Consider the following 19,529-nt stretch of genomic DNA (forward strand, 5'->3'; position numbering starts at 1 on the left):
TTAACATGTAGGAAAAGAAATGATGCCTGTTAGGCAATATTGTAATTTTTTTTTTCGGACAGAGACAACACTGTTAACGGACAGGTACTCATTTTACACCTGAGTACGGTGAGAGAATGTGAGTGTAACGGTATCACGAGTGTAGTGAAATACCGTACAAAGAGGTGGATGGTCTCAGTCGCAGAGTCGACTTGGGTTCCGAACCGTAACCGTTCTGTGGAGGTGCTTAAATAGAAATAGAGTAGGAAATAGTAGTGATGATAGCTGATTTCATGTAAAGTAAAAGGCAGCCGAGAGACTATGATTTCATGTGGCCGGTTGCGGCTATGTCTCTCAGATGTTGTAGAAGTAGTAGTGTAAAGAAAATGAAGATCAGCAATTTCATGTGATGAGCACACACAGTCCAGTGGTTTAGATCCCTCGTCAAACCTGGTTCCTCGACCACCCACGTAAAGAAAATGTTGTTGAAGGAGTGAACGTCAGAAGGCGAATTATTCAATGTTTGAGGTTTATTGAATAAAGCAACAATATCAAAATATGAAAAATGCATGATATAATAATATCAACGCGGACTTCAGGGAAAGCACCTACGTCACAACAATATCATAGATAGGGCATGTTTAGGAAAATTGGGAATTCAACATGCTAAAATAAAATGACAATAAATCACAAAATGCAACATATAAAAATAAATGAACTGTTACAGGTGAAAATGTGGTATCATAATAATATTCTTACAAATTGGTGGGTACAACAGCAAGTTGGTTATTGTGTAACACATGACTTAACAGTGTGCGAGTTGCTTGTTTGTAAATAAAAATGAAGATATTGGAATTACATCAATATTGTATAAAGAAATAAAATATACATTTTGAAGGCATGGATATCCCCGATCTAAGGAGAGTAAATTTGTCTTTTAAAGTTAACTGGAACAGGAGAAATAAATATCTCAATAAAAAAATGTATCAACCGACACCGAGTACAATCTACTAAGGAAAACAAAAATAATAATACTACTCTGCTTAGTTATCAGAGATACCTGTCGGAATACACACATACGCTCACACACACTACCCCCATGCATCACTGCTTGCCGCGTTAGACACACATATACACAATGGATGGGCAATACACACAGACACACACACACGAATGCTAGCCTATAGTAGTAAGGCGTAGTAGTAATAGTAATAAAATGGCATTCTATTACATGAGTAAAGAGTCTTTTCCAAGGACTCAACTACTCACTGCTCAGGACTCAAACCCAGGACCTTCCGATCCAAAGGTGAGTGTCCTATCACTAGACAACATAGCCGCACAGTAATTCCCAAACCTGAGGTATTATGGGGCAAAATCAAGAGGTGTGGTCTTTGGATAAATAAAACTCTGACTTGAGCAATGTAATTTTTACTGACACAATCTCACTGTATAGTAGTATAGTATAGTATAGTTTTCCAGCGTATTAGGCGTTTTGTGCCTTTGCTGATCTTGGCATTCAGTTCATCGAGATAAAAGTCAATAAAAAGCCCTAACAGATCTTTTGACCTGTATCTATAATATATAAACTTTTTGATAAATTGAAGGCCCTAACCCTAACAGATCTTTTGACCTGTATATACGTCTAACCCTTTGATGGGATCTTAATGGGCGGTTCAACTATGCTAAACATGTAATCTGCTAAGTGGCTATCTAAGCTATTTTTGAAGGCGTTGACACTTGGAGCATTGGTCACCGTTTCAGGGAGACTGTTCCAGCGGTCGATCACACGTTGATTAAAGTAGTGTTGCCTAAGCGATGTGTTACACCTTGGTTTATGCAGCTTGTAATTATGACCTCTGGTTCCATTGTTTGCAAACACGAAAAGTTTACTCTCGACTTGATACAAACTGTGTGTAAACTTGTATGTTTCAATCATATCACCTCGTACTCGTCTGTATGTCATGCTTGGAATTTCAATACGTTTCAGTCTATCCTCATATTGCTTATCTTTCAACCCAGGAATTACTTTTGTTGCTCTGCGAAGCACGCCTTCAATAAGTTTCTTATCTTTCTCAAATTGTGGTGACCATACTGAGTTGCTGAACTCGAGATGGGGTCTGACTAATGCAGTAAATAGTATTTTCATAGTTGCTGCATCTAAATAGGTAAAAGATCTATTGATGAGTCCAAGGATTCTGTTTGCCTTATTAACTTGTGTTTCTATATGCTTTGAGAATTTTAATTTAGTATCAACATGTACTCCCAAATCTTTCTCAAGTTTTGACTTATTCAGAGCTGTTCTGTCGCTACAGTGATGCTGTCTCATATCGTAGTGAAAGATTTTGTTTTTCGTTCCAAGATGTAGCACTGTGCATTTTCCAGCGTTGAACTTCAGTTGCCAATCGTCTGCCCAGTTGACTAGATTGTCAATATCTAACTGAAGACTGTCTCTATTTTCTAGATTGTTTACCTTTCTGTATACTTTAGTATCATCGGCATACATTGAACATGAGCTAGACAAAATACTTGGTAAATCATTAATGAAGATTACGAAAAGAGTTGGACCTAAGACGCTGCCTTGTGGCACTCCACTAAGAACTTCTGTCCAATTTGACACTGTGCCTTGCACGCTAACTCTCTGTTTCCTGCCTACTAGAAAATGCTTAATCCAGCTTAGAGTATTTCCTTGTACACCATGAGCTTCCAGTTTGTTTAAGAGTCTTTGATGGGGAACAGAATCAAAAGCTTTAGCAAAATCTAAGTAGATTGCGTCAACCGAAGATCCTTGGTCGAGAAACTCTGTCCAATCATTTAAAGTCTTTAGGAGGTTAGTTGAACATGACCTGCCAGAAACAAAGCCATGTTGGCATTCAGACAGTAACTTGTTGTTCTTTAGGTGAGTTATGACATAGTCTCTAATACTGAAGCCCCATTTTCATACATTTGATCTTTACACTGCGGACAAAGGTATTACAAGCTGTCTCCATGACAACACTGTCATCTTGAGATTTATAGCAAATTTAGTCCCAAATCTATTACTTCAACATATACTACTACTAGCTGCTGATTGTAGTTGCAGTAGTAGTAGTAGTAGTAGTAGTAGTAGTAGTAGTAAGAGTAGTAGTAGTAGTAGTAGTAGTAGTAGTAGTAAGAGTAGTAGTAGTGGTGGTGGTGGCGGTGGTGGTAGTGGTGGTGGTTCAGTTCAGTTCAACAAAACTGTCTGCAAAAGGCAAATTACCCACCGCTTACTTTTATACAATTATGTGGTGACTTTCTCCATTATTGTGTTATTGAGTTGAAAAATAAATGTTTTAAAATTAAAAGTTGATTAAATTTATTGGTGTTGAGCAGCAGGAATAGCAGTGATAATAATAATTTCCTGGGCTGGCTCAGGGTGAACAATCAATAACTAAAATAGGTAAATACTCTTGTCTTTATCACTAATAATACGAATGTGTATGAGATACTAGACGACATGGATGCATTGTACTTTGGACTGACGTTTCGAGTCATAATTACTTAACTTTATTTTTAACAATAATTTTTTTATTGCGACTGTTGTGGCACCGGCACCACCAACTGAAATACTGAAAGTGAAAGCCCATTATATTATCGGTATGATGATTAAGTTTGCTAAGTTTTAAATCATACAAATAGATTTTGTTTAGCCATGGAGATTTTTCATTTCACTTACCCAGATACCTCCTTTCCACTAAGAATCTGCGCCATGGTTGTATAAAATCAAAAATGTTATGGACAGAGATAAGATATCACGGCCAAGAAGAAGCAACAGCAATGACAAACACACGACACACTCGTGCAGACCAAGTCTCAAACGTGTGCTTTCTTTCCATGTTTCTTTCTAGGGTAAATTAAACCCTCGCCAGTGTGTCAATGAAGGGAAGCCACTCTGTTGATATCATCAAGATATGAAGTGAGTAGAAAAGTGCCAGAAGACAATAGAGAATAAAAAAATTTTTCGCGGCGGTGGTGGGGTTTGAACCTGGGGTTTTTCACCCCATACACCGGAGCATACTCAATGTCTCAATCGTTTCTATGTTATATGTTTGTGATGAGAATATTGGCTATTAAGCTTAACTGCTGGTCAAAATTATTTCGCGATGGTGGTGAACGAATCGGCGATCTCAAGAAGTGGGTGAGAGAGGGATCTAGAAATGACTTTGGGTTTGAAACGAATATTTTAGTGTTCGTGGATAGCTCACACGGTAGCTCACCTGCCAGGCGGAGTTGTCGTACCAATAAGGTCGCAGGTTCAAACCCCACCACCGCCGCGAAAAAAATTTTTATTCTCTATTGTCTTCTGGCACTTTTCTACTCACTTCATATCTTGTTGTTACCAACATAAGTGCCTGCTCCACTCACTTTTCTGAATTAAAAATTCACCCCATACACCGGAGCATACTCAATGTCTCAATCGTTTCTATGTTATATGTTTGTGATGAGAATATTGGCTATTAAGCTTAACTGCTGGTCAAAATTATTTCGCGATGGTGGTGAACGAATCGGCGATCTCAAGAAGTGGGTGAGAGAGGGATCTAGAAATGACTTTGGGTTTGAAACGAATATTTTAGTGTTCGTGGATAGCTCACACGGTAGCTCACCTGCCAGGCGGAGTTGTCGTACCAATAAGGTCGCAGGTTCAAACCCCACCACCGCCGCGAAAAAAATTTTTATTCTCTATTGTCTTCTGGCACTTTTCTACTCACTTCATATCTTGTTGTTACCAACATAAGTGCCTGCTCCACTCACTTTTCTGTTGATATCATTACTCTATTGTCTGCTATTTTCTTAGTGAGCAAGGTTTAGCCAACGTTTCAGATATTTTTTATCAATCGTTGGTCGTACTAAACATGTTTCTCCACAAAAACCTATCGTTTGCAATTCAATGTACATTGGATTATGTTTATGCAGCCTGCTTTGCCATCATCACGGCCCCAATCGTGCCGCTTAATGGCTAACAATCATGAAACAAGGAGGAGGCGGGGAGAGATGGGAGAAGACGAAGACGAAGAAGAAGATGATGATGAAGTAGAAGAAGAAGAGGTGAGGAGGAGCGGTCGTAGTAGTAGTAGTAGTAGTAGTACGGCTATGTGGTCTTGTGGTATGACACTCGCTTTCGGATCAGAAGGTCCAGAGTTCGAGCCTCGCGCTCGGCGCATAGTTGAATCCTTGGAGTTGGAGAAGACTCTTTACTCACATTCTCTCACCGTACTCAGGTGTAAAATGAGTACCTGGCCGTTAACAGCGTTGCATGTGTCCGAAAAATTGTAATATCGCCTAACAGGATCATTGAGAACCTGTGCTGGAAATCATCTCTAAGTATCTCTAAGTAAGTATGCCCCGTCCTGCATGTTAAATGTTGCTGTTGACCAGGGACCCCTTGTAAAGCGCTTTGAGCACATTTAGTGGATATTGCGCTATATAAAGCTCAATTTAATAATTTAGTAGTAGTAGTAGTAGTAGTAGTAGTAGTAGTAGTAGTAGTTTGTTCGTTTTTAAGGGTTTTACGGCGCTTGCGACACATTTAGGCAATTTCAACGCCAATGAAAAGGAATCAAAATTTTCTAGATTTGAAATGAAAAGTACATTTTCTTTTTCTTTTTTCTTTAAGGGTTTAACGGCGCTTGCAACACATTTAGGTTATATCAGCGCCAGTAAAAAGGAAGAAAATGGGATAGTAAAAAGTTCTAGAATTACAGTTAAAGCACCCAAGAGAAAGTAAGACAAAGGGGAACTGGGAACAAATAGGGATCAGATGTAGATTCCAAGAGCATACCACCAATGTACTTAGTTTGAGATCACCTATAAGTCTCATCCGGACATAAGCACAAAATCCAACAAAGAGGAATACACTCAAATGCTTACATTATACACTTAAAATAACAAATATAGTAATACGTAACAGAGAGATGATTTACAAGGAAAAAAATATCATCTCCCAAAACAATAACTATGCACTAATGCATTTGACTGTTTCCCTCTCAGCCAGAGTATCCGGCCAGGGCCAGGACAAAACCAAGTAATCTCATTCCAAGACAAAGACAGAAAGCATGTTGGAAAACAAACACAGGGGGATAGAAGACACAGTATGTACGTACCTCCCTGCCCACTATGGGAGGTCAGGAACCCCACCCAGGAAAAGTACATTAAAATTAAGACAAAAGGGAATGGTTTAAATAGGGATAAGAAGTCTCATCCAGACTTAAGCACAGGATCCCTATTAAGAGGAAAACACTCAAATGTTTGTAGACCGTTACATATTCAAAAACAAAAATGTAACAATACATAAAAGAGAGGTATTTAAAGGAAAATCTATCAGCTCCCTTAAACAAACACTTTACATTTGACTGTTTTCTTCTGAGCCAAGGACTCCGGCAAGGGCCAGGACAAAACCAAGTAACCCCATTCCTAGACAAAGACAGAAAGCAACTCAGAAAACATGGGGATAGAAGACACAGCAAGTGACCTCCTGCCCACACTGCGAGGCCAAAAGACCCCACCAGAGTAGTAGTGGTAGTAGAAGCAGCAGTAGTAGTAGTAGTAGTAGTAGTAGTAGTAGTAGTAGTAGTAGTAGTAGTAGTAGTAGTAGTGTGGTGTGTGGTGGGTGTAGTAGCGAGCTAGTAGTAGTAGTAGTAGTATAGTAGAGTAGTAGTAGTAGTAGTAGTAGTAGTAGTAGTAGTAGTAGTAGTAGTAGTAGTAGTAGTAGTAGTAGCAGGAGTAGTAGTAGTAGTATTAGTAGTACTAATAGTAGTAGTAGTAGTAGTAGTAGTAGCAGCAGTAGTAGTAGTAGCAGTAGTAGTAGTAGTAGTAGTAGTAGCCGTAGTAGTAGTAGTAGTAGTAGTAGTAGTAGTAGTAGTAGTAGTAGTAGTAGTAGTAGTAGTAGTAGTAGTAGTAGTAGTAGTAGTAGTAGTAGTAGTGATGGTAGTAGCAGCAGCAGTAGTAGTAGTAGTAGTAGTAGTAGTAGTAGTAGTAGTAGTAGTAGTAGTAGTAGTAGTAGTAGTAGTAGTAGTAGTAGTAGTAGTAGTTGTTGTTGTTGTTGTAGTATGGTCTCCTGTCAGGACAGGGAGAGAAAGAAGATAAGGGGGGGGGGGGGGGGGGGGAAAAGTGAGATTGACCTCTCCAGCTTGAAAGAGAAGGCAAGTCGCAAGTAGAAGAGAGAGAGAGAGAGATAAACACCGAGAGCGACCTCTCCAGCCACCAACAATCCCACAATTATACAGTGCTGTAATAACAAAACTGAAATTCATCATGGTTGAAGTGACATGATTTTATTTCCGTATCTACAATATTATAATAAGTTGGATAAATATATTAAAAAAAAAAAAATCAGTTATCACAATTTCTAGACATATGTCAAATCATGCAACTTACGTCCTCATTTCAAACCCATTTATAAAATCTAAGGGGCAGTGAAAAAAATAAGTCATATTTCGATTCTTATTAGTAATTAAACAACGGACGTTGATGATCGAGGTTCGAAACATAGAGTGGTCTTACGGAACTGGAGTTTATCCCAGTTTTGGTAGCGTGTGAAAGAGACTGTGAATGACAGTTGTTAATACGGATAAGCTCTTCAACTGATCTTAAACGTATTCAGTGAAGCTCTCCGATTTCAGCGGATTTATGTTAGTCAGACACACCACCAATCTGCCACTGGGTCAGCATAATAATAGTAAACTCAAAACACTCCACTGGCACAATATTTATGATCGACACAAATATTGAAAAGAGCAGCTTTCCGTTATGAAGTCTCGCACATGTAAATGGTGCCCCATGACAACCATTGTACTCGTAGTAACAGGAGTGAGTGGATGTACTTGTGAAACGGGAAGGGTTGATATTTATCGCACAAAAAAGTATGAAAGCATGGGTTTGGTGTCTTTATAAAGTGATAGCGCTTTGTTAATGAGACAGACACTTTCACATATTTGATTAAAAAAAGAAGTTTTTGTTTCACAATAAATGTATGTTTTTTAAACACATTACATTTTACAAACCTGAAAAAAAAAGTTAAATAAGGAAAAAACATAATATTAGAGGTCTGCCCTGATGACGCTTATGAATCTGAGGGTCAACTACGTATAAAATTTCAATTCAGGACAAATTACAAGACCTCTCTTACATTATGAATGTGAAGAAATTCTTATACAAATGCACATTAAAAAAAAATTATTTACAGCACGAGCTGATAAAAACTGAGTGACCAGATTCGAATTCCAAATGATTGTAAATCAAACAAGTACTCTCATATTTCCTCTTCTCTGACAGTAAAGATAAGGATATGAGGAGAAATGTAAGTAATTAATTGAGTGAAACCTAAATGTGTATTAATATTAGTAACTTATTTTAAACAAAAAACATTTTTTTAAAAATTCGTGCTACATTCCATTTCTATAAAATGATAGACATGAATGATTTCTTTGATTAGCATGCTTAAGAGAAATAATTCAGTTTCGATTAATTAACAAAAAATACTGTTATTGTTGTGTCATTTTGTATTTTATACTCACTATGATAAATGAGCGTTAATAAGATAGGTGATTGTTTCATATCATGTTTTAAATATATAACTTTCCCTCAAAAGAAAATAATTCATATGAGTGTAAAAAATATAACAATAAAATAATAATAATAATAATAATAATAATAATAATAACAATAATCAATAATAATAATATATAATATAATAATAATAATAATAATAAATAATAATATGATGATAAATAATAATAATAATAATAATAATAATAATAATAATAATAATATAATAATAATATAAAATGATAATAATAATAATAATAATAATAATAATAATAATAATAATAATAATAATAATAATAATAATAATAATAATAATAATAATAATAATTACAACATGTGCGACAAAATGAGTCAAAATTTATCAAATGTCTTGTGTACAATAATAATACATGGTGTGATCTGTGAAAATACAAGTGAATATCACATACAATAGCGATGGCAATTTATTGTTGAACAATTCAAACACACATACAATTACAAATCAGACAGGCATGAAACTCTTGATAAACACATTATGAAGACCAGATAGATGGAAATTATTTCCAATCTTAATCGCAATTGATTTTAACATCGAAAAGCAAATATCCACCCCTGTACCCAAAGTGTGGAAATCAAGACGCTCACTATCACGGTAACTTTGTTTTTATAGAACAAATAAGATTCATACACAACAAATTACAATGAAAAGAAGAAAAAATTACATAATGTTTTGAATCCGAATTAAAAAAGGAATCATATTCTTGAATTTTATAAAATGAAAAAAAAAAATCTAATAAAAATAAGTGATTAGCTTGAAGAAAGGTGACTAATAAACAATAAATATCCAACTTTTGAATAAGTTTCTATCATGACAGTTGTTCACTTTTAGGATTTAACTTAACAGCATTTTCAACAAACACTATTTTAGGTCATATCAGCAATTTTGAGAAAAAGAAACATGACCTGACATTTAAAAGAATTATTAATATTGCTCTTAAGGTCAGAAACAACTGTTAGACAAAAGAGAACAAAAAGAGAGAATAGGCATAGATCACCGCATAGTTCTGCACCAACTCGATGCAGAAAGTGAGACAATTTAAAAGTTGCTTGCTTTTAAGCTTTTAAGGGTTTTAAGGCGCTTGCAACACATTTAGGTTATATCAGCGCCAGTAAAAAGGAAGAAAATGGGATAGTAAAATGTTCTAGAATTACAATTAAGCACCCAAGAAAAAGTAAGACAAAGGGGAACTGAGAACAAATAGGGATCAGATGTAGATTCCAAGAGCATACCACCAATGCACTAGTTTGAAATCACCTACAAGTCTCATCCAGACACAAGCACAAAACCAAACAAAGACGAACACACTCAAATTCTTACATTATAAATTATAAATAAAAATAATAATACATAACAGAGAGATGATTTACAAGGAAAAAAATATCATCTCCCAAAACAATAACTATGCATTTGACTGTTTCCCTCCCAGCCAGGATTTCGGCCAGTGCCAGGACAAAACCAAGTAATCTCATTCCGAGACAAAGACAGAAAGCATGTTGGAAAACAGATATAAGGGGATAGAAGACACAGTATGTACCTCCCTGCCCGCTATGGGAGGTCAGGATCCCCACCCAGAATTTAAAAGTTAAACCAAAACACTGCTACAGTAACTGCGGAGACAAGAATAAAATCAGATGGCTCATAAAACCAGATATAATTATAATGAAACGAAAAATGTTGCAGTTTTCATATTATTTTTTGAATGAGAAAAAATATATGACAGGACATAACAGAGAGATGATTTACAAGGAAAAGTATAATCTCCAAAAACTAATACAACACATTTGACTGTTTCCCTCTCTGCCAGAACTAAAACAAAACTAAGTAATCTCATTCCAAGACAAATAAGCAGAAAAAAAAGAAGAAGAAGAAGAAGAAGAAGAAGAAGAAGAAGAAGAAGAAGAAGAAGAAGAAGAAGAAGAAGAAGAAGAAGAAGAAGAAAAATAGAAAGAAAGAAAGAAAGAAGAAGAAGTAGATGATATTATCATCTCCCAGATGAAAAAAAAATGTGCATGTACAGTTGACTGTTTCCCTCTCGGCAAACGATTTCATATTTATAATAAATTTTATACAGAATTTGAATTCTTAATGAAGTATACTTAACAAAAACCAAACCTTTTCACCATAAATGCTAATAGGTAAGTACATATTTTTAGAAAACATCCAATTCCAATTCATTCATAACACACTTAATCATTCCTTCATAACACCCCAGCTTTCCTTTTACCTCTTATATGATATCTCATTTCATTTCAATTTGGTTTAATGCTAAAAGGGTGCTCATACAATAGTAAGCCTAGGAAAAAGAAGACATATCACGACATATCATTTAAGAATTTATCAGGCTTACAACAATTCAAGCTAGAGCCTAGAAAAAGGAAGTGTACCATCACCCTTGGGTCATGTAATCCTTCAACTCAGAACCAAAACCAGAGTTTTATACCAGTTTTTGTAGCTTGATAAAAACAGTAACAATTGCTTGCAATATTTTGGATACTGTACTACTTTCTACTAGATCTTACAGACCAAGCTATCCAATCACTGTTGGGTGGTCAGGGGGAATGCTGCACGATGCCCTTCCTTAGGGAACACTGCCAAGGTGCCTTGTCACGGACTCAAACTTTCAGACCTAATTAACATTGTGTTGCGAGTCCACAACTTTACACCACAGTGACAATGGGTATTAATATTAAGGGGGACAATTTCAATAAATTATTAGGAATGGACCCATCAGGAACCTTCCCAAACGTCTAGCCTGAATCATATGAAGTCTATCACCGATGCTGACATCAAGAAACTGCAACATCAAATGCCCACTGCAAAGGAACTGCACTAAAAAAATATAAATGATTAAAACAGATAATCAAGAAATCCCCAAATCCTCAAAAATACACCCCAATTCTAATTGTCTCTCATAACTAATGATTACAAGCAGGATTGAGCTCGGACAGAACAAATAGTTTAATTCCAGAGAAGGGACAGCAAGCCACATCTTAAACTGAATAGAAACAAATTCAGTGAGCAACACAAAATATAGAACATGTATAAATCAATGTGATCAAATAAAAATCAGGAATATGTATATAAGTTTGAGCATGGCAATGTCTTGCATTAAAAAAATAAACAGAAAGAGATAAAACAGGTAACAAATTAAATCAGATATCTAGAGCAAAACTTTTGATAAAAATGATAAAAATTGAAAGATGATAGAGGGGGCAGATGAGTAAGAAACAATACATACCAAAATAAACTTTTGCTTTATGTTTACCTTTTAAATTGGCATTGTCTTGATTACACATATACCCTTTCTAATGTAACTCACTTATATCAACATCACTGGGACCATAAAACTGAATCAATATAGTCGGCATCAATCATAATATAATTTTAGCCCTGTTACTATTACTTCTGGAAATAACATTTTTAATAGGATGTGAGAATGTCTTTAATGGACATATTGTACCAAATGAGTCATTTCAATGGCAAGTTAATGGTTACATTCTCAACCTACAATGATCGACGAACGACGAGGAAGAAAACAAAGATCTGTCCTAAGACTATGAGGACATATCTTCATTTTCTTCCAAGTCATTCATCGATTGTCCTAGGTTGGAAACATAATCGTTAACTTGCAAATAGCTCTTTTTGACTACTTATCAGAGAAGGATTGATGGATGCAATTCGTGCTTGTACAGCTTTGTGTTCAAGTGATGACACTTGACTTGTGACCCACATGTCACAGATTCGAGCCTCCGAAATTGAGCCCACTACGGGTGTTGCAAAGTTCAGTCCTTGGAAAAATAATTTTTTCACAAATTTCAGGTGTAAAAGAATTACTTGCAAGATACAGCATTCTAAATGTTGGTGGGGGGAGGGGGGGGGGGGGTTGTAATAGAGCCTTACAGGTGTCATGTCTCATTCAACAAATTAAGCTTTACAGCTGGCTGGGGACAAGTTGTAAAGCACTTTGAGCATATTCACTGAATATTGCTTTCTATAAAAGCTCATATTTCTCCCAACTCAGACGAAGAATTTGGAGCTATTGTCAGACATCTATGTTGTCTTTAATATAATTATTTTTCGCACTAACAAAAAAAAAAAGATTTTTATTGACCGCAAATGGAATATGGAAAGCAAATGGATTCTGATGCAACCTTTTAATATGATCTAGGATGATGCTGATATATGTGGATTGTACTGTATTCAACATGCATTCCCATAAATAGTATTTTTTCCAGAAATATCTTTGATAAGAAGACTGGTTAATAAGATATATTAAAAAATTGAAAATAACAAATTTTGTAATTTACTTGCATAAAAAGTCAGTAATTCAGAACTTTCAAATGCCTATTGTTTTACAGTTTAGAACACATTATACATATATGTCTCAGCATGTCTAGGCATTGATTGAATTGATTCAAATTAAGAACCCCTTTAAAACCACATCAATTCTACAATTTGACATCTTTAGTGAATTTGAGATTATTGATCACCGATTAAAAAGCTTAATTGTTATGAATTCTCCCATATTTTTTTAAGTTGATTGTTATCACTGGTTTATTCAATGGAATGATGATGGAGACTGAGGATCATGGGTAACAATAATACTTATTCAAAGATCATAAATGTGATTTCAACATTAGACACACTGTCCAATTTGTCTAATCACATAATTCATAGCAAAATCGTATATACTTTGAGGGAGAATATGTTTCATTCAAATTTTAAATCTTTATGCATTTCATAATAGAATCCAGTGAAACACATTTTTTAAATGTCAATTGATAAGGCACGGGTGTTGTTAAAAGGGGCAATTGGAAAGAATACAAAGGAAAATTCAACTCTATGAGCTTAATCGTATGAAACAGTTGGTGCTTAAGTGAATGATAATTAAAACTGAGCGAGTGGACCAGTGACCATGATGTGGAGATCTATGGTACTGTTTTGTTGGTATTCAAATTCAGCACTTTTGGCTTGTAATTGTTGACACCATGAATAGTATCAAATACATATTGACAAAACCAAAATAGGTTTCATTGATGCATCCTGTCACCTTAAAAGATAATGCCATAGGAACAGGCAATGCCACTAGTTGCTACCTTGGAGAGCAAAAGATAAAATATTGCAACAAGATATTCTAATCTATTATATGTTGATGCACTCAAACATATGAATTGCTTTTATAAATGTAAATGTTATGATGAGGTTATTAAACAAATTTGCTAAAAATATCTCGTCTTTGCGTACAAAGCTTACCCCTCTATCCATGCTTTTGAGTATTTACCTTGATAGTAGACTTAAACTACTAATACTTAAAATTCCAATTGTCTTGAACGATGAAGTTATGTATTCAAGAAAGTTAAGTACATATTCTTTGAGAGGTCTCAAAAGTAATCTAAATGCTCCATATTTCAAACTAGATGGTGGTGACAACAATATAGCATATAGTTGGCAGAAATCTCATCTGTGATCTTTCCTCTTCTTCTCAATCACACTAAATATTTCTGGCATCACATTAAGTGTGCTAATGTATCGATATCTCTGACAACTGATTAAGAGTAAAATGTGTATGTATCTCATTTCCTTGCAGGCATTTCGCTCTATTCAGATCGACACATATAATCTTCAGTGGCTATCTGCTGTTTGTGTCTGTTTTTTTTAAGATTCGGCAGCACTTGCAACACACAAGTGTGATCAAAATTGGCAGTAAATTGTAAAATTCTAGATTTGCAATTGAAAGCACACGAGAAAAAGTAAGACAAAGGGGAATAGTTCAAATAGGAAACAGATGTAAATTCCAAGTACATAATATTAATATCAGTGCACTTAGTTTGAGATCACCTAACAGTTTCATCCAGACACACAAACACAGGATCCCACTAAGATCAAATGTTTAAAAACCATTATAAAAAAAAATAATTAATAAATAACAGTGCATAAGAGGGAGATGATTTACGAGGAAAATATTATAAAATCCCAAAACTTACATTGTACATTTGACTGTTTCCCCCTCAGCCAAGGACTCCAGAAAGGGTCTAGACAAAACCAAGTAATCCGATTCCAAGACAAAGACAGAAAGCAACTCAGAAAACAGATATGGGGGAGGGGGGAGGTGGGAATAGAAGGCACAGCAAGTGACCTCCCACCCACCATGGGAGATCAAAGACCACACCGAGAACAGAGGATTCCATGAGGAATCTATCAATGTGCCTATTTTTATATTACCAAAAAGTCTCATCCAGACACGTGCAAAGGTTCCCACTATGATGGATACAATCAAATGTTTACAAATTACAATAAATTCAAAACAATTAAAAAATATAGTAGTATATACCAAAGAGATGTTTTACAATGGAAAAAATATTACCTCTCAAACAAAGGAACAATTGATTTGACTGCCACACTCTCAGCTAAGGATCCCAGGAAATAAACGAGCAACGTCAATCCAGAACAAAGACGAGAGCAGCATGGAAAGGGAAATCAGATAAAACGTGATAGAGGACACTGCAGGGAGGTCAAGAACCCCATCACATCATTGTCAAATTCTTTGTACATCCAGTATATGAGATTTCACAGAATATCATTCAATTACAGTCGGCATATCTTGAACACAGAAAAAAAAAAAAATACTATTGAAATGTTAATACTATTGACAGAGTCAACTGCATTAATTTTTTTTTTTTCATTTCTGTAATTTTCATTCTACTTTAACTCCAATTTTCAAACTTTTATCACATTTTCATAATGTAAATTATGTTGTTTTGTTTTTAAGGGTTTTACGGCGCTTGCAACACATTAAAGTCATATCAGCGACAGTAAAAAGGAAGAAAATGGGATAGTAAAAAGTTATAGAGTTACAATTAAAGCAAAAAAGAAAAGGTAAGACAAAGGGGAATTGGTTCAAATAGGGAACAGATGTAGATTCCAAGAGCACACCGTCAAAGTACTTAGTTTGAGCTCACCTAAAATTCTCATCCAGACACGAGCACAGGTCCCAACTAAGAGGAATACACTCAAATGTTTACCAATCATATAATATAATAAGTAAATTAAACATAATACAATGCATAACAGAGAGATGATTTACAAGAAGAAAAATATCATCTCCCAAAACTATAACTATACATTCGACTGTTTCCCTCCCAGCCAAGAACTCCGGCAAGGATCAGGACAAAACTAAGTAATCTCATTCCAAGACAATGACAGGAAACAATTGGAAAACGGGTATGGGGGGGGGGGGGGGGATAGAAGACACAGCATGTACCTCCCTGCCCACTATGGAAGGTCAGGATCCCCACCCAGATAAATTATGTAAGCAACATTATCACACATTTTCTAAATATTTAAAAAAATCGAATTGTATCAAAAACGTAATGATTGTTACAATAATACTACTTCCATGTTTGATGAAAAGAAATACATTTTTCAAAATCATGCTTTAAATATTCTACTTTTATAAAACAAAAATGGACCAAAGCATATTAACAATTTATAATTTAGGTATGTAAGTTCTTACAGAGCCTTGAAGGCAGCAGATTCAAAGCTTATAACTAACACAACAACAGTATAGTTTTGCATATATTGCAATAGTCCATTGTTAAGCTCTTAATAGTGCCTTATATCATCTGTCTTCAGTTTAATAAAAGTTTGTTTATCTCAATGAACCAGTAATATAATTTGCATGTGATCAAGAAACTTGAGTGAAAATGATTTGAGATTCACATGAAGGTATTGCTCACATTTGGCGATATCAACTTATACAGTGACACTCGAGCCCACCCCTTGATAATAAGACAAATTTTGAGCTACTATATTAAGTGTATTAATTTTTGTTTGACAACGGACAAAAAAAATCCATAAATTCGGCTCATATTTAATACTTATATTTAAAAATTGAGTAAAATGTATGCCGTGACTAACTCTTTCTGAAAGATTTTTATTTCAATTTGAAATCCTCAACTATTTATTTTATTAAATTAAGCCACACGCCAGACTGCTGCCATGTAGTACTAGCTGCTGTTGAAATAGCATCTCTGCAATTTGATTTATAACTTAAGATTATTTCATTAGGTGTGGCTTTCTTTCATTAACAGATGAGTGAAGTAAAATAAATAGATATTAAATTGATGACCATATGAGAAGTAAAAAATACAGTGTACAGAAACAAGTTAATTCATTTGCTAATTAACACTAATCTTCTACAATCGAAATGGGGGGAAAAAGTTATATTTTGATATAAGAAAGTTAGTACCATCATAGTGTCAATCCTACAACCAATAAATATGCCTATTTGCAGTCCTGATTGTATTTTTGTTTTTTGTTTTTTACCAGATTTGTTTCATGCCAACCTACATCGCAAAAAGTTAATGTATTGTCATTAATGCTTCCATTGAAAGCAGGTCCTTTCAACTTCCCACTAGAACTCTCCCTCAATGGACATACGTTTTGAATGTGGTCAAAAACAGGTTTAAACCTATGACAACAAAGAGAGAGATGATGTGACAAATAGGCAGGACTGCAACTTAACTGTTTGTAATCTTTAAATGTTGATAGATCTCCAATTATCCAATGATGGTGGGACTCTAGCTATAAGAGCATCAAAAATAGAAGAAAAAAATAGCAATTATCCTGAATTATCAAACTAATTTTTACACTGACATAAGTTGAATATCACCACATGAGAACTATAAAGTCTGGCTCAGCAGCTTGAATGTCTTGGTTAGTATTGACAAATGACTATTTCAATCTCAAAAGGACAATTGTTTTAAAAATTCTCAACTGGCAAAATGCTTAAAATCATTTTATAGTAAAATAAAGCCAAAGTACATTTTGCTAATATTAGCTTGAGTTAACATGAAAAAAAAATTGTGATGCATAAAAAAAAAAAATGAAGAAGAAACTATAATACAATACATTCAAAATGCAGTTTAGTGAAACTCTCATGTGAGACTTCTTAATCTGTTCTAGCTTCAACCTGTCTCCATGTAAAAGTTAGCAAGTTTCCCTTCTTCCTTGCACCAAACTTTATTAATCATAACAGCATAATAAATGTAATCATTGTAAGTACTAGTAAAGTGTATAGGAAATAATATAAGATTTTAAGGAAATACTAGGAAAACACAAATAATATGGCAATGATGAGGCAACAAAACATATCAAATTTATAATAATAATAATATAATTATTTAAAAATATTATACAGCTGAAGAATTATCCAGACATAAAAGGCATTTGGCTGATCTTTACCTGTCATAAACCCAATTAGTTTCAATTTCCCCTCAAACATGGTCTATTCATTGATAAATGAGGTTTATCAGAAAAGAGGAAGCTTTTAAAACCTTTGAATGGAATCAGACAAGGCAAGTTAAAAGCTTTCTTGCTTGATATATTTATATCTGAAAGAATTTCATTTTGAAAAAAAAAAACGATTCTTTAAAATTTTCTCATCGGTCTTGAAGAAATAATCTTATCATGAGTCAGGTTTCGATTGGCATTTGCCAATGAAAAGTTTATACCCTACTTTAATTGCTTGGAGACTGGTTATGTTGGCTAAACTGAGTAACAAGTATAAATTAAATAATATATAAAAATCGTTTTTAAAAAATTCCAACTCTCTTTATTCATTTTGGAGGAAATGTGTCTTTTGTATGTATTTCGATAGTGTAGTACATTTAAATGAACAATAGGAGATAATTGCTACTAATACAAACTATCAGGAAAGTAACATGATTTTTATTCATCTTCTCTTGTGTATGCACATCGACAGTAAAACTCAGTCCGACTGAGTTGGTATATTTGAAGAAGTTTCTTGCCCGAGATATGACGAGATATCAAAAGTTGCACTTCAACATGTATCCTCACGATGATATTGCAATGCCATATCAACTGGACTTCTTAATCCTCCCACGTGTAAAACTAAATTACAATGCTTAGGAAAATACAATCATCATTTTTTAAATTTTCTTTTGACATATCTTATCTTATCAGAAAAGCTTCAGCTTCAAGGCAAATAATTTCTGCAGCATAAAATTGTAAATTATGTGACAAAAGAGGAAACAATAAATATTACAATAACAAAATGAAAAGAAACTTTAAAAAGTCAGAAAGCCCGTAGTGATAGAATTAATCTTGGTGTTCTTGACACGAACTTCACAGATATCATTTTTAAAACTTTTTAATGGGTTATTAACTTATCAAATAGTAAATAAGGCCATGCAAGATCTGAATTAAAACTAGCATCCCAATTATAATTCAACTGACTGAAAGCCCTAAAAAAGAATATCTGACCTTTATGGAATTAGATGAGGTATAAACTGTCTTGTTAGGTGTTTGGTATGAAAAGGGCAAAATTAATGTCTTCTCCTATTACTTTTACTATTACCATTATTATTATTATTATTATTATTATTATTATTATTATTATTATTATTATTGTTATTTTATTATTATTATCATTATTATTATTATTATTTATTTTATTAGTAGTAGTTAAGTAGTAGTAGTAGTAGTAGTAGTAGTAGCATTATTATCATTACTTCTGCTACTACTACTACTACTACTACTACTACTACTACTACTACTACTATAATAATAATAGTAATAATAATAATAATAATAATAATAATAATAATAATAATAATAATAATGATAATAATAATAATAATAATAATAATAAAATAACAATAATAATAATGGTAACAGTAAAAGTAATAGGAGAACACATTAATTTTGCCCTTTTTATACCAAACACCTAACAAGACAGTTTATACCTCATCTAATTCCATAAAGGTCAGATATTCTTTTTTTAGGGCCTTCAGTCAGTTGAATTACTACTACAGTCCACTCCGGATAATCGCAACTCGGTTAATTGCAACTTTCGGTTAATCGCAACATTTCCCAAGAAACGGAATTAATTCTATATAAAAGTCACTGGTTAATTGCAACAAACTTT

At 34.2% G+C, this 19,529-nt stretch overlaps 1 protein-coding gene across 1 annotated transcript in view; it reads right to left on the bottom strand.

The window, feature by feature from the left end:
• LOC144968221 (C-1-tetrahydrofolate synthase, cytoplasmic-like) overlaps positions 1-3,869 on the bottom strand; it is a 32,602-nt gene extending 28,733 nt beyond the window's left edge. The window contains exon 1 of the mRNA XM_078906361.1: positions 3,674-3,869. Within this exon, the coding sequence (XP_078762487.1) occupies positions 3,674-3,708 (35 nt within the window). The 5' untranslated portion in view covers positions 3,709-3,869. The remainder of the gene's footprint in view (positions 1-3,673) is intronic.
• Positions 3,870-19,529: the final 15,660 nt, after the last annotated feature.

The sequence above is a fragment of the Berghia stephanieae genome, chromosome 1 (assembly GCF_034508935.2).
Source record: "Berghia stephanieae isolate SIO BIC M18660-M18661 chromosome 1, UCSD_Bste_1.3, whole genome shotgun sequence".
NCBI lineage: Eukaryota > Metazoa > Mollusca > Gastropoda > Nudibranchia > Aeolidiidae > Berghia > Berghia stephanieae.